At 35.7% G+C, this 14861-nt stretch overlaps 1 protein-coding gene across 7 annotated transcripts in view; it reads right to left on the bottom strand.

The window, feature by feature from the left end:
* KANSL1L (KAT8 regulatory NSL complex subunit 1 like) overlaps nucleotides 1-14861 on the bottom strand; it is a 122611-nt gene that overhangs the window by 91986 nt on the left and 15764 nt on the right. For 6 of the 7 annotated variants that reach the window (XM_070458593.1, XM_070458592.1, XM_070458591.1 and 3 more), the window contains exon 2: nucleotides 9312-10428. In XM_070458593.1, coding sequence (XP_070314694.1) covers nucleotides 9312-10399 — 1088 coding nt within the window. In that variant the 5' untranslated portion in view covers nucleotides 10400-10428. Of the gene's footprint in view, nucleotides 1-9311; nucleotides 10429-13356; nucleotides 14028-14861 lie in introns of those variants that run through there. The other variant, XM_070458590.1, reaches the window with a different exon arrangement.

A 14861-nucleotide genomic window follows, 5' to 3' on the forward strand; every position in this document is an offset into this window, starting at 1 on the left:
CTTTCCTTCTAAGGACTAAGCGTCTTTTAATTTCATGGCTGCAATCACCATCTGCAGTGAATTTGGAGCCCCCCAAAATAAAGTCTGTCACTGTTTCTACTGTTTCCCCATCTATCTGCCATGAAGTGATGGGACCGGATGCCATGATATTAGTTTCTGAATGTTGAGCTTCAAGCCAACTTTTTCTCTCTCCTGTTTCATTTTCATCAAGATCCTTAGTTCTTCTTTGCTTTCTGCCATAAGGGTGGTGTCATCTGCATATCTGAGATTATTTATATTTCTCCTGGCAATCTTGATTCCAGCTTGTGCTTCATCCAGCCCAGAGTTTCTCATGATGTACTCTGCATATAAGTTAAATAAGCAGGGTGACAATATACATCCTTGATGTACTCCTTTCCCTATTTGGAACCAATATGTTGTTCCATGTCTAGTTGTAACTGCTGCTTCCTGACCTGCATACAGATTTCTCAAGAGACAGGTCAGATGGTCTGGTATTCCCATCTCTTTCAGAATTTTCCACAGTTTATTGTGACCCACACCGTCAAAGGCTTTGGCATAGTCAATAAAGCAGAAATAGATGCTTTTCTGGAACTCTCTTGCTTTTTCAATGATCCAGCTGATGTTGGCAATTTGATCTCTGGTTCCTCTGCCTTTTCTAAATCTAGCTTGAACATCTGGAAATTCACATTTCATGTATTGTTGAAGCCTAGTTTGGAGAAATTTGAGTGCTACTTTACTAGCGTGTGAGATGAGTGCAACTGTGCGGTAGTTTGAGCATTTTTTGGCATTGTCGTTCTTTGAGATTAGAATGAAAACTGAACTTTTCCAGTTCTGTGGCCACTGCTGTGTTTTCCAAATGTGCTGGCATATTGAGTGCAACACTTTCACAGCATCATCTTTTAGGATTTGAAATAGCTCAACTGGAGTTCCATCACCTCCATTAGCTTTATTCATAGTGAGGCTTCCTAAGGCCTATTTGACTTCACATTCCAGGATGTCTGGCTCTAGGTGAGTGATCATACCATCATGATTATCTGTGTCATGATCTTTTTTGTACAGCTCTTCTGTGTATTCTTGCCACCTCTTCTTAATATCTTCTGCTTCTGTTAGGTCCATACTATTTCTGTCCTTTATTGAGCCCATCTGTGCATGAAATGTTCCCTTGCTATCTCTAATTTTCTTGAAGAGATCTCTAGTCTTTCCCATTTTATTGTTTTCCTCTATTTCTTTGCACTGATCACTGAGGAAGGCTTTCTTATCTCCCCTTGCTATTCTTTGGAACTCTGCATTCAAATGGCTATATCTTTCCTTTTCTCCTTTGCTTTTGGCTTCTCTTCTTTTCACAGCTTTTGTAAAGCCTCCTCACACAGCCATTTTGCTTTTTTGCATTTCTTTTTCTTGGGGATGGTCTTGATCCCTGTCTCCTGTACAATGTCACAAACCTCTGTCCATAATTCTTTAGGCAATCTGTCTATCAGTTCTAATCCCTTAAATCTATTTCTCACTTCTACTGTATAATCATAAGGGATTTGATTTAGGTCATACCTGAAAGGTCTCGTGGTTTTCCCTACTTTCCTCAACTTAAGTCTGAATTTGGCAATAAGGAGTTCATGATCTGAGCCACAGTCAGCTCCCAGTCTTGTTTTTGCTGACTGTATAGAGCCTCTGCATCTCCGGCTGCAAAGAATATAATCAATCTGATTTCGGTGTTGACCATCTGGTGATGTCCATGCGTAGAGTCTTCTCTTGTGTTGTTGGAAGAGGGTGTCTGCTATGACCAGTGCGTTCTTAGGTATAAATCTTACAATATATATATAAGATCTACATGAGGAAAAACAACAAAACTATGATTAAAGATATCAAAAAAGAACTAAAAGACTAGAGAGTTATTCCATATTCATAGATAGGAAGAGTCAATATTGTTAATATGCCAGTTTTTCCCAACTTGCTCTATAGATTCCATGCAATCCTAATCAAAATCCCAGCAAGCTGTTTTGTGGAAATCAATAAAATGATTCTGAAGTTTATATAGAGAGGCAAAAGACCCAAGATAGCCAACACAATATTAAAGGAGGAGAGCCAAGTCAGAAGACTGAAATAATCCATATTCAAGACTTAACATAAGCTACAGTAATCAAGACAGTGTGGTATTGGCAAAAGAATAAATAGATTAACAGAACCTGATACAGAGCCCCCAAATAAATCCACATAAATACAGTCAACTGATCTTTGACAAGAAGTGAAGGCAACACTGCAGAGAAAGGGCAATCTTTTCAATATATAGTGTTGGAAAAACTAGACATTTCACATGAAAAAAAATGAATCTAGACATACACCTTACACTCTGACCAAGAATTAACTCAAAATTGATCACAGACCTAAATGTAAAACACAAACTATAAAATTCCAAGAAGATAACATAGGAGAAAATCTAGATGAGTCTGCATGTGGTGATGACACTTTAGACACAACATCAAAGGCATGATCCATGAAAGAAATAATTGATAAGCTAGACTTCATTAAAGTTAAAAACTCCTCTGTAAAAGACACTTGAAAGAGAATGAGAAAGCAAGCCATAGACTGGGAGAAAACACTTGCAAAAGACATAAAGGACTGTTATCTGAAACATATGAAGAACTCATAAAAGTCAATCCAGTTAAAAAATAGGCAAAAGACTTGAATAGACATCTCACCAAAGAAGATATATATAAGTAGGCATATGAAAAGATATTCAACATCCTATGTCACTTGGGAATTGCTAATTAAAACAATAATATACCACTACACATCTATTACAATAGCCAATATTCAAAACACTGACAACATCAAATGCTGGCAAAGATGTGGAGCAATAGGAATTCTCATTCATTGTTGGCTGGAATGCAAAGTATTACAGCTACTTTGGCAAACAGTTTGGCAGTTTGTTTACAAAACTGAACATACTCTTACCATATAATCCAGCAATTGGACTCCTTGGCATTTACCCAAATTGTATGTCCACACAAAAACCAGTATGCAGATGTTTATAGCAACTTTATTCATAACTTCCAAAACCTAGGAGCAACTGAGACATCTTTCAACAAGTGAATGGATTAAATAAACTGTGGTTATATGCAGACAGTGGAATATTATTGGGTGTTAGAAAGAAATGAGCTATCAAGCCAGGAAAATACGGGAAAAACTTAAGTGCCTAGTACTAAGAAGCCAATCTGCAAATGCTACACACTTCATCATTCCAACTATATGACTTTTTAAAAAAGGCAAAACAATGGAGGTAGTAAGATTAGTGGTTGTCAGGGGTTATGAGGGAAGAAAGGATGAACAGGCAGAACAAAGAGGATTTATGGGGGTAGTGAAACCATTCTGTATGATACTACAGTGATGGATACATATCATGAACAATTTTGTCCAAACCCATAGAATGTACAACACCAAGGGTAAACCCTATATTAAACTGTGGACTTTGGGCAATGTTGATGTGTCTTTGGAGGTTCACTGATTGAAATAAATAGTCCCACTATGGTGGGGAATGTCCATTAAAACAAATAGTACCACCGCAGTGGGAGTGTCAATCTGAAAGGAAATGTATGTGTGGAGGGGGGAGAGAGTATACAGAACTCTCTGTGCTTTCTGCTCAATATTGCTGTGAACCTAACACTACTTGAAAATAGATTTTATTAAAAAAATAATACAAACCAATGAGCTTATTTTAACTGAAGTATTACTTTCCTCAACAATGTGCATATACCACAATATAAAATATTTTTTTTACCGTTTTGTAACTAATAATGTTTCACAATTACATTTTTAAATTTCTGCTCTTTACTTCCCTTTCATCACAAGCTGTCACTCAAACACCACTGCAATTACTCTAGGACTGTCTTTCATTCAACTTTTTCTGTTTCCCATACCAATAAAATAAAACAAAAAAGAATCAGACATCCCTCACCTATTTATGAAGCACAGAGAATTAAAAAGATGATGAATACAAAAATAATTTGTCAACATGATATTATACAACTTTAAATACTCTTATTTGCAACTTATTAATATAGCATTACTCATCTCTTTACTCTCTGAATGTCACACTGAGTTCATACTCCTATTTATCAAATTCATCAAAGGAACATTCATCACGTGAATTTTTCCTTTCTACTGGCAAAATAGAAAGTGTTTAGAAAGCTGAATATTCAATTTCTGCTGGTCTATAAGAAGCTACTTTGTTTTTTTCCTTTCAATCTGGAGTCACCTCACAGCTTTTAAGCAAACATCAACAATACTCCTTTATTTCTTAGTGAATATCTGATTTTGTTTAGAAGAATTTCCTTATCAAGAGAGCCAATTTACATACTGAAGTAAACAACTCAAAGAAAATTTCAGTATATGGAAACTAAGTTGGAAAAATGAAGAGATTTTTCTCCCAACATCAAAGATGGTTGAATGATTTGAAAAATATTGGCAGATTTTCTCAAATAAGACAAGAAACCATTTTTCTTCCTTTTTTTTTTTAACAAGCTTGGAGGATCAGAACATGTTTGTGTTAAAAATCTATAGGTTTTCCCACATCCATCTTGGAAGAAAGTACATAACCATCATTTCCCAGAGGGGGAAAGAAAAGCCAGAACTCTAAGCCCTTACCACCAGATAAGAGCTAACACAATTGCAGCAGACTCCGTCTGTGACCCACACATCAGTTCAGTTCAGTTCAGTCGCTCAGCTGTGTCTGACTCTTTGCGACCCCATGAACTGCAGCACATCAGGTCTCCCTGTCCATCACCAACTCCCGGAGTCCACCCAAACCCACGTCCGTTTAGTCGCTGATGCCATCCAACCATCTCATCCTCTGTCGTTCCCTTCTCCTCCTGCCCTCAATCTTTCCCAGCATCAGGGTGAGCTTCAGCTTCAACATCAGTCCTTCCAATGAACACCTTTAAAATGGGAGTAATTTCTCCACGGACCTCCAGTAGCATATTGGGCACCAACCAACCTGGGGAGTTCCTCTTTCAGTATCCTATCATTTTGCCTTTTCATACTGTTCATGCAGTTCTCAAGGCAAGAATACTGAAGTGGTTTGCCATTCCCTTCTCCAGTGGACCACATTCTGTCAGACCTCTCCACCATGACCCATCCATCTTGGGTGGTCCCACAAGGCATAGCTTAGTTTCACTGAGTTAGACAAGGCTGTGGTCCATGGGATCAAATACTTTCACAACTTACCAATTCACACACACAGACCTGACTTCCAAATGCCAGCATTTGCATTTCTTTAAAGGCTTTTTGTTGTTGCTTAAGTGATCTTTCTCACTCAAGTGGCAGAAGAGAACTGCCAAGGAATTGGAATTAACACAAATAGGAATAGTCTTAACTCAGTAACTGATGGCATTTCATATACAAATAAATACTCCAGCTTCTTTGCCTCTCAAATGGTTAACTTAGGTATATATTTTACTCTGTTTCCCCAAGTTTCCCACGGGATATTAAGCTCCAGTTGTCCAAAACTATAAATTGCTTAATAAGACACTCTATATTGGCTGTCAAATCAGTGCCTTATTACATATAGGTACATTATTTCATCTAATCATCTCCAGAACTCTTTAATGTACACCAAAAAAAGAGGAACTGATTCAGTGGGTTAAGGATAACCTAACCATTGCTCAGAGTCACAGAGCAAGCCATGATCGTAATACAGTATGTCCAGAACTTGTGCTCCTTCCACAAAGGAACAGAACACGGAGGGGGGCAGATTCCATTCAAATAGGATTATATCTCAAACCTACAAAGAAGTCCTGCTATCTTGATTTTCAAAGTAAACTGACTTTAAAAAAGTGTTTAATGCACACTAGTCTTATTAAAGTATATCAGTAATGTCATTATGAATTATATATATTTAAAATAACTGGTAATGGGCAATATGAGTACTTTCCAATTTTCTAAAACAATCATATCTCTTCAGATACCTCTTCTCATATTCCTGATGAGAGTGATGGAGTAAAGGAATTTGTTTTTCTTATACACACTATAAACTAAAAAACAAAAATAAATAAGACACTTGTAATTATATAATTCAAGACTTTAAGAAAATATATTTTATCAATTTTACTTATCAAAATTAAAATGTTAAATATTAGAAAAATGACATTTAAATGTCCACATTTTGGCATATTTCATTTATTCATTCAACACACACTTATGCTGGTTCTAAACTGTATAAAACACACCTTGTGACTAGTTTGTTATTACAGACAAGGAAGAAAGGAGGAAAAATCAAGTAAACTTCAGAATGGAAGGAGAAAAGATAAAAAACAGAGAAATTTTACAGACTGCCAACCACAATTTTTGTAGCTTTACAACTACATATACAAATACAGAAAAATTCATTCATTCACTCAACAAATGCCAAAAAACTACTGAAAAGTCGACAATGCTAGCAGCTGGGTATACAATGACAGAAAATAGTAGTACTTGCCTTAAGTTGTCTAAAATTAAGTTGGTTAGCAAAGGAAACTACTAAAACATCAAAAGGCAGAATACTGAATGGGGAAATATATTTGTAAATGATATATCTGATGAAGGGTTAATATGCAAAATATACAAAGAACTCATACAACTCAACATCAAAAACAAAAAACTTGATCGAAAAATAAGCAGAGGATCTAAATAGGTATTTCCTCAAAACAGACACAGATGGCCAACAGGTACGTGCAAAAGAGCTCAACATCACTGCACATCAGAGAACTGCAAGTCAAAACCACCATCATGAGCTTTTCACACCATCAGAATGGATATTATCAAAAAGACAAGAAGTAACAAGTGTTGACGAGGGTGCAAAGAAAAAGGACCCCTGTGCACTGTTGGTGAGAATGTAAATCAGTGCAACCACTAAGAAAAACAGTATGGAGGTTGCTCAAAAAATTAAAAATAGAACTACTATATGATCCAGTAATCCACTTCATGGTATTTATCCAAAAAAAACCAAAACACTAACTCAAAAAGATATAGGCACCCACATGTTCACTGCAGCATTGTTTACAATAGCCAAGATAAGGAAGCAACCTAAGTATCCACCCATAAGTGAACGGAGAAAGAAGTTGGTTTATACACATACACACGCGCACACGCACAATGGTATATCATTCAGCCATAAAAAATTACATCTTGCCATATGCAACAATATGGATAAATCTAGAGGGTATTATTCTAAGTAAGTCAGGCAAATACCATATGACTTCATATATGGAATCTAGAAGGGCAGGGTGTGGGGTGGTGGAGTAAAGAAGTGAAGGGAATTAACCTCCATTTATAAAATACATAAGGCATGGAGATGTAATACATAAGGAATACAGTTAGTAATATTGTAATAACTTTGTATGTGGACAGATGGTTACTAGACTTTGTGATGATCACTTTAAAATGTATGTAAATGTCAAATCACTACATAGCATACCTGAAACAATATTGTATATCAATTATATTTCAATATTAAAAAATCCTGCCCATTACCTCTTTCTAACAACAAAAAAGTAAATAATCTACATTAACCTACTAAATACTACACTGAATTACTTCAAAAGCATTATAAGTAGAAAATCTGATAAATTTCTGGGCTTTCTTCAGAACACGTGTGCTTAATAATATAAGCATCACTGAAACAATGTTGACAAAGCTGCATGGTTCAATAGAAAGTCCAGAGGTTTAAAGTTTCAAATACATGGGGCAAGAAGCCTAGCTCCATCACTTAATTGGCTTTTTTACCATTGGCAAGTCATTTATTAACTGAAATAAACATAACAAAAACTACCTGGTTGTTGAAAGGATTAAATAATGTCAACTGTAAAGTAAATAGCACAATGCCAGTTAAAAAAACATGTTCTCAAAAAAAAAAAAAAAAAAAAAAACATGTTCTCAATAACTATTAGCTCTCACATTCAAATACATTTCAAATATTGTGAAAATAGAACACCAAAAGCCTGGAATGGTCACTTTGTTTTATATTTTACTCTTCACTAGAAAAATTAATACATTGACTTTTTATTTCCTAGTAAAGATTAATGTATTCGCTTTCCTGGTAGCTCAGATGGTAAAAAATTTGCCTGCAATATGGGAGACCCAGGTTTGATTTCTGAGTCGGGAAGATCCCCTGGAGAAGGAAATGGCACCCCACTCCAGTATTCTTGCCTGGAGAATCCCATGGACAGAGGAGCCTGGTGGGCTACAATCCACAGGGGTCACAAAGAGTTGGACACGACTGAGCGACTAACACACATACACACACACACATTAATGTATTCAGCTTCTAATTCTCCAATAATTCTTATTTATCTGAGAATTTGATAAAAATGATGAACTTCTTCCTCACCAAATATCACACAGTATTTTGCATCAATTTAGGGACATTAACAGGTTATATGAAAGCTAGATTAAAAACTATATCTAGCTTTCTAAAATAAAACTAATTCAAATTGAATAAAATTAAAAATTCAGTTCTTCAGTTGTAGTGGCCACATTTCAAGTGCACAATAGCCACAGGGAGCTAGTGGCTATTGGATACACAGATTAAAAACATTTCCATCATCCCAGAAACTTCTACCAGAGCTTTTCTGGAATATTAAAATAGTATGATGAGTAAAACTATTTTTCTCTAAGTTTGTTTTGTTTTATAAGATATTTAGATACCACTCTTTGTGGCAGATTCCCAAGAGGGTAGAGGCTGTGAATATTTTGCCTACAAACTAGGGTCCAGCAAATAAGAAGCACTGAATAGGTATCTAGTAATGACATTTTAATTTTGTTTTGATTATATTGATCTAGCAAAAATTGACTAAGCTGGTAAAGACCAGAGCTGACAGCTGTAAATATGAGTCTGTAAATAACTAAAATTTTTTCTAAGTAGCAGGTCAGCTTATATGTACTACCAACTGACTCCTTAAGCCAATGAGGGCTCCTTATGCTGACTTTAAATTTTTTGAACCATACATTTTGGCTAGATTACTTGAGCAAAATTTTAAGAGCTATCCATAGCCTATTCCATTGAAGAACAGAACATACTTACAGCTAATTATTTTTCATTATTCCTATGTGGGTTTTTCCTAGATAGAGCAATTAGGTAACTTATTTTTCAATAGTATGTATATATTCACACAGTCATTTTTAACAAATGAAACATTTTTAAAGTTTACCAAAGTTTTATAACTTAAGAGATTATGGCATTAAGAGCTTAGAAAACTGCTTTCCTTTTAACATATCTTAAAATTAAGAAAAAGTTGCTGCTATACACAGAACAGTAAAAGGTCTAATAATAACTTTGCACTTACACTGACACATTTTTTCTAACGGTATATTCATCCAAATCGTCATCAGAGCTGCTATCAGTTGCATCAGAATCCAGACCCTCTTCAACATGAGACAACAGCCCTGTAGCAGACAGTGCAAATCTTTGGATTTCTGCAGCCGTACACCGTGCAAAGCCATTTTTTGTATCATTCCACAATTTAGTCTCTGCAGTCAATATGTTGATGTCTGGCTTAATTTCAGTGCATTTAGGTAAACTGTTATCCAAAATTGTGGTAGGTTCATGAAAAATCTTTACTTTGGGGAGCTGATGTTTCATAGAAAATTTCATCTGTTGACCATAGTGCTTAACAACATGCTTTGCCAGGAGCATCTGCAAATGTTTCTGAGTTTTTCTAGCCTGGCTAAGTAAAATTTGCTGTTTACTTACACACTGAAGTAAGCGAGCATTCACTTCCTCCTCCTTTTCAGCAGCTGAGGAACTAATAGGCACATATGAGTGGTCAGGTCCAATTTTGTTTTGAGCATGGTGCAATAAACCCTTTTTAATCTCACCACCACTAACTTTATCCAAAAGTGCATTCTTTTGGTACCATTTACAGTTTTTCAGTTGTACTTTATCTACATTAGTGTCTTTGGTTACATTTGAATCCAAAATAATTTGTACATCTGTCACGCATGGACTTGTGGTATTTGACAGAGGTTCCTTTTTGATGAACTCCTCAGAACGAGAATGACAGATTTTACTGAGCTGAATATTGCCGCCATTACACAGTATGTTTTTCAGCTTATTGCAGTTGGGTTCCCCTAATTTCTTTTGTTTATAATTCTCATTGTATTTATTTAACGTAGTGTTAGAACTCATTAAAAGAACTGTCTGGTAATGTTTTGAAGACTGAGGGGAGCCAAAATGTTTTAAATTCACAAAATTAGTGTTAAGAGTAGGTTCAGGAGTTGGAAATCCCAGCATCTGAGAGAAAGTGTCTCCTTTTAGCTTTTCATCTACAGTTCTTGGACTTTCCACACACAGCATCTTGTCCGATTCCATGGTACTTGACAAAGATGAAAAGCAGATACCCTTTGTTGCTGCCTCCCTCAGAGCCGGGGTCATGGCGAATCCTGCAGATAATTACTGGAAACCTAAAACAATGTAAAAATAAAAGATCAAATATCAAGAAAAAAGTTTTATGCTTATACCATTACCAAGGGCAACACTTTCAATGTCTCTGGTTAAAAAGTGAATGGAACCAAACTCTTTAATTTGCCAACTCCTAACATTATCTCTGCTCTTTGCTAGTTCATAAGGAATAATAAGGATTATTCTTCACTCTGACTATAGTCCTACTACCCAAAACTCCAATGAAAGATGTACTGTACCTAGTACATAAGAGACAAATATTTGTGAATGCAATTATATCTCAAGATTTCATTTTTTTGACAATGATTAGTGATAGTCAAAAGAAAAAAAAAATCCATCCTGGGATTCATACTTGAAAATGTGAATTGATTCCACATTTCCAAACAAAAATATAATTTTTATAAAATATAACTGCTCAAAATTTTCATTTCTCAATTTAAAATTCATAATTTGAACAGTATTAATAACTAAAACATAGAACTGAACTACAAATAAAAAAGTATATAATTGGAAATTCCCTGGTGGTCCAGTGGCTAGAACTTGGTGTTGTCACTGCCAGGGCCTGGGTTCAATCTCTGCTCAGGGAATTAAGATCCTGCAAGCCTCGTGGCACAGCCAAAAAAAAAAGTATATTATTTCACAGGTGCATAAAATAATGTGGTAGTGAAAATGAGCCTAATCAGCGATATGAAAATTTTTTTTCTAAAACAGGTCTGCAATCATTATTTTCTTTTCACAAATGGATATTCATCAATTATCATTACAGAAGCTCTTACTCCTGCCTGAAAACATAGTGGGGAATATAACAGATGACACTAAAGATTAATCTCATAATTAAACAAATTCCATATTATTTTATCAAAGGAAAAAGTATAAAATTACATATTCTGACATAAAAAAGGTAATTTAGTACTATTAAAAATTATGAAGATTAAAGAGTTAGTGAAAACATTTTATATAATTAACAATCACACATATTCGAAGATACTTTGTAACTATAACACTATAATTTCTGTCTCAAAACACAGGACAGTTAGTAGCCATTTAAAAAGTGAAATTCACATAAGCTAAGTCCCTGGACTTAGCTTAACTCTAGATCCTTCATTCTTGTTTAAAAACACAAAACCAAAATCATATTCTCTGCAAAGACTAACAAGAATTATCAAAAGGGAAAAAAAGGCACAAAATGTCTATGAAATTAGAATAAAAATCTATACACAGGGTTAAAAGTGACAGACTAGGAGAAGATATCTGCAACATATATCAACAAAGGATTAGTATCCAGAACACATAAAGAACTCCCAGAAATGAGCGAAAGTTACAACAGTCAGATACTTCAGAGATGATGACATCCAAATGGTCATTAAACATATACTCAATCTTACCAGTAATAAAGCAAATGTAGATTAATAAAGCAAGAGATGAGTTTTCTAATCAAATTGAAAGGAGAGTTTTAAGTCTGAAAATATCACTTACCATGGGAATGTGGGTAAATAAGACTTCTTACATCTATCTGAACCCTAATTTGATGCTAATTTAACAATAATGTGGAAAGGTGCATAAGAGATCAGAGTTTGTATGAGAAAACCACTCTTTCAAAGTAACCTACATATCTAACAATAAAAGAATGGACATTAAAATAGGAAGGAATGCTAGACAGTGGTTAAAAAATGAATGACCTAGATCTATATGTATCAATATGGACAAACCTCAAAACCAAAATAATTTTTTAAAAAATGGTGCAGAATATATATACTATGGTGCAATGTCCAACTCTTTGCAATCCAATGGACTGTAGTCGACAGGCTCCTCTGTCCATGGGATTCATCAGACAAGAATACTGGAGTGGTTGCCATTTCCTTCTCCAGGGGGATCTTCCCGACCCAGGGATTGAACCCAAGTCTCCTGCATTGCAGGCAGATTCTTTATCGACTGAGCTATGAGGGAAGCCCATACTATGGTACTATATAAGTAAAATACAAACACAAAACCATACCATATTTATGTATATATACACGTGTGTGTTTATGTGTTTACAAGAACAAAAGAGGAACCAGAAAAATACCCACCAAAATTGTAACAGTAGTCAGGTAAGTTGCATGAAACAGAACTAAGAGTGCTGTTTTAAGATAAGCTGAATTTTAACTATAATATTTTATTACTTAGGGGAAAAAGATTAAGTGAAAAATGAACAAACGTTAATGGTTGTTAATTCTGTGTGATAAAAATATTTGCTTTTTATATTTTACTGTTCAATGTCTCAAAAAACAGATTTCTGTATAATTCTGTCTCAAAATTTATATACTTGTATATGTCTCAAAAATGATAAATCCTATTTATAAAAGATTTTCAATTTTTCCAAATGCAAAATAGGAAAAAATAACCAGAATATGGGGTTTTCTTTTGAAAAATATATTTTGCACTTTTATGAAAAACAGAAAAATATTTAAAAAGCTAGCACTGGGAAATTTTTTTTCAACACTCAATCTGTCACTTAATGCAATGACCATTATACATATCAACAATAGTGTTTAGATAATTACATTGCTCTCTGAGGGAAAATGCCTTAATCACAGTTCTCTCTGAGGTAGTTATACTCAAAAGATACTATACTCTATCCCTTCCTTACCCACATTCTCTCCTTTAGAAATTTGAAAAGGGTGCCAAGTATGTAATCAAAGTGGTGGGCAGCAGGGACATGGGTGAAATAATGAAAAGCAGTGGATTTCTTATGCCCTGGATAAACTAGAGATAAAGGAAAACTAAAAACTGAACAGAAAAAGATACACAGATTATTAGATAAGAACTAGAGTTGATAGAAAAAAGAGAAAAAGAAATGTAGACATTGAGAGTGGCTAAGAAACATTTATGGGAGAGAACTAGAATAAAGCATATGCACAAAAAACTCTGGTAAGATCTCTACAGCTTACTTGGTGTGATAGGCAGCTTCTAAAGTGATCTTAATAGTCCCAGTTTCCTGGTATTCATGTCTTTGTGTAATCCTTTCTTCTTGAGTGTCGACTGGATTTAGTGACATTTTTTTCTAGCAAATAGAATGCAAAAGAGCTAATGGGATGCCACTCTTAAAATTAGGTTACAAAGAGACCGTGGCTTCCATCTTGTCATCCCCTCACGCACTAAAGAACACTAACTGCCACACTGTGACCTGGGAAGACTCTTATGGCAAATACTGACTTCAGCCAATAGACGGCAATGACCTGAAGCCTGTCAACAGTCATGCCAGTGATCTGAGAAGCAGATCCTTCCTCATTCCAGCCTTCAGAAGCCTGCAGCTCTAAAACCTTGACTGCAGCCTTGTGAGAAACCTTGAGCCAGAGGCTCTCAGAGAAGCCATGCCTAGATTCTTGACCCACAGAAACTGTGAAATGTTTTAAACCATAAAATTATGGATTAATGTGTTACATGCTACATGCTACGTTAGTTCAGTTCAGTTGCTCAATCATGTCCAACTCTTTGCAACCCCACAGACTGCAGCACGCTAGGCCTCCCTGTCCATCACCAACTCCCGCAGTTTACTCAAACTCATGTCCATTGAGTCAGTGATGCCATCCAACCATCTCATCCTCTGTCATCCCCTTCTCCTCCTGCCTTTAGTCTTTCCCAGCATCAGGTCAGTTCTTCACATCAGGTGGCCAAAGTATTAGAGTTTCAGCTCCAGCATCAGTCCTTCCAATGAATATTCAGGACTGATTTCCTTTAGGATGGACTGGTTGGACCTCCTTGCAGTCCAAGGGACTCTCCACAACCACAGTTCAAAAGCATCAATTCTTTGGCACTCAGCTTTCTTTATAATCCAGCTCTCACATCCATACATGACAACTGGAAAAACCATAGCCTTAACTAGATGGACCTTTGTTGGCAAAGTAATGTCTGCTTTATAATATGCTGTCTAGGTTGGTCATAACTTTCCTTCCAAGGAGTGAGCATCATTTAATTTCATGGCTGCAGTCACCATCTGAAGTGATTTTGGAATCCAAAAAACAAAGTCAGCCAGTGTTTCCATTGTTTCTCCATCTATTTGCCATGAAGTGATGGGACTGGATGCCATGATCTTAGTTTTCTGAATGCTGAGCTTTAAGTCAACTTTTTCACACTCCTTTCACTTTCATCAAGAGGCTCTTTAGTTCTACTTCACTTTCTGCCATAATGGTGGTATCATCCTCATGTTACTGATACTTCTCTGGGAAATTTTGTTCCAGCTTGTGCTTCATCCAGCCTGGCATTTCTCATGATGTACTCTGCATATAAGTTAAGTAAACACAGTGACAAAATACAGCATTGATGTACTTCTTTTCCTATTTGGAACCATTCTGTTGTTCCATGTCCAGTTTTAACTGTTGCTTCCTGACCTGCGATTTCTCAAGAGGCAGTTCAGGTGGTCTGGTGTTCCCATCGCTTTCAGAATTTTCCACAG

The sequence above is a fragment of the Odocoileus virginianus genome, chromosome 30, assembly GCF_023699985.2.
Source record: "Odocoileus virginianus isolate 20LAN1187 ecotype Illinois chromosome 30, Ovbor_1.2, whole genome shotgun sequence".
NCBI classification, from domain to species: Eukaryota; Metazoa; Chordata; class Mammalia; order Artiodactyla; family Cervidae; genus Odocoileus; species Odocoileus virginianus.